The following is a 2,031-nucleotide window of genomic DNA, read 5'->3' as shown; positions in this document are numbered from 1 at the left end:
GTTGTAGTAGTACTAGGAATAGCTGTGCCATTAGTAGCTGGTATGAATAGAACTGATGAGCAATTTTCCATCTTAATACTCTACAATATATTGTTCATGTGTTGAAACAGATTTTTTTTAAAAGTTCTCTCTAGATATGTTTTTCATGAAGTTCAAATTGAAATGAATGAACTTATTAATAATTGTAAAAATATTTTATGCGTATCAGTATTGATTGTTTTAAACTTTGCTTGTGATGTCATTTTTCATCTGACATGTTGAGGTAACACATCCATTCTAAAGAGTAATGCCTTGGAGAGAGATAAAAGTTTTTAAATAAATGAAAGATTAATGAACATTTCTGAGTTATATTAAATAATTATGTGAATTGACTAATTAATTCAATAATTATATTTTATTATAACTCAGTATGGCTGTAACCATCCTTTGCAAAGGAGCCAGTACCTGACAACATATCATCAATGTTTACGTGGATGAAAGATGTTTAAAAAGGTTTTCTTAAATGTCATGTAGTCAGAACAGCCCTGATTTGAAGAGTCAACCAAATATAGAGAAAATATATTGTCCTGTTTTGCTTTACTATATTTATGAAGATGCACATAAACAGTAGTTGAAAAAGCATTAAGATACTTTATTAGAACAGAACAGAAAACAGCCTATAACACCTATGAAACTATTGCTGAGAAAGCAAGTACAGCGTTAAAAAAAAATCAGAGTACAAGTTTACATAAGCTCTGCGGTTTCCAAAATGTTATATGAGGGAATAAATTATTTTTCTGCATGCATTTCTAATTTTTGTCAGTCTTACTCCATACATCACAGGATTAAAGAGTGGTTGGCACATCAAAAAATAAACTGAGATACATATGCGTAAAGTAGCAGGCATGTTCACATTTTTAAATCTACTTTGGAGAACTTCAAAGAGACAGCCAAAGGAGAAATTAAGAAGTGATGCTATGTGTGGAGTGCAAGTGCTCATGGCCCTCTGCTTAGTTTCTCTGTTAGAATTCCAACAGATCTTCAAAATTTTCATATATGAATAGAAAATTAGTGACAATGGAATACCTAAAGCCAAAACCGTGAAAAACAGACCATAAATGTTATTCACATCTGTATTTGAACAAGCGAGTCTAACTAATAAGTAGTTGTCACAATACACTTTCTCAATGACATTGTCACACAGCTGTAGTCGTGCACTCAAGAAGACAGTAAAGCTAAATTGTAAAAAAGTGAATAGCCAAGAAAGCAAAATGAACACGAATACTTTATGATGAGTTATTATTCTACTGTAATGGAAAGGATAACAGATAGAAACATATCTGTCATAGGACATAACAGCTAAATTGCAATATTCCAAAACAGCATACGTGTACAAACAAAAAATCTGTATAAAACAAAAAGTACGAGAAATCTCCTTGATATTAGAGATTATATGAACAAGAAGAGATGGGAACAAAGCTGTGCTTCCATACAATTCATTAAGAAACAAACTGCACAGGAAAATGTACATGGGCTCATGTAGCGTCTTCTCTTTGCAGATCACACCAATAAGCAATGCATTTGAAAACAAGATTATCAAATACAGCAGAGTTAACCCAGAAAAATAAAAATATCTCATGGGTCCGACATCTATATATTGTGATAATATTATAGACATGAATTGAGTTAACTGAGTTGTATTCATCATGATTTTTGAAAATTGCTCAAACATATAAAATCCAAAAAGAGATTTTTTAGTTAAAATATACCACTTAGACAGCCACTTCCCAGGTACTCGCATGCTCCACAATTTGTGTCTGAATCATTCACTGCTGTGGTGAGTGTTTGATACTACTCAAACTGTTCATTACATGCATCAGGCCTATGCTATCAGCAAATCAGTTTAAAGAGAGTGGTGGAACCTGCTTTATATCCTTAACTGGGTGAAAAAGTATGCAGTCCAAAACTTTGATGGAATAAACTGTAACCATGGCAAGGAAACTCCCTCAGTTTCGGTCACACCCTCTGATTGCTGGTGTTCACAACACTGAG

The 2,031-nt window shown here is 32.9% G+C and overlaps 1 protein-coding gene across 1 annotated transcript; it reads right to left on the bottom strand.

Moving 5' to 3' along the window:
• Positions 1–751: 751 nt before the first annotated feature.
• Positions 752–1,687, bottom strand: LOC115814934 (olfactory receptor 52D1-like). The gene has a single exon (XM_030777908.1). It carries the CDS (start codon positions 1,685–1,687, stop codon positions 752–754), a length of 936 nt encoding a protein of 311 aa, XP_030633768.1.
• Positions 1,688–2,031: the final 344 nt, after the last annotated feature.

The sequence above is a fragment of the Chanos chanos genome, chromosome 6 (assembly GCF_902362185.1).
Source record: "Chanos chanos chromosome 6, fChaCha1.1, whole genome shotgun sequence".
Classification (NCBI taxonomy): Eukaryota; Metazoa; Chordata; class Actinopteri; order Gonorynchiformes; family Chanidae; genus Chanos; species Chanos chanos.
Note: the sequence above shows the minus strand (reverse complement) of the source record. Positions and strands in the feature narration are given on the sequence as shown.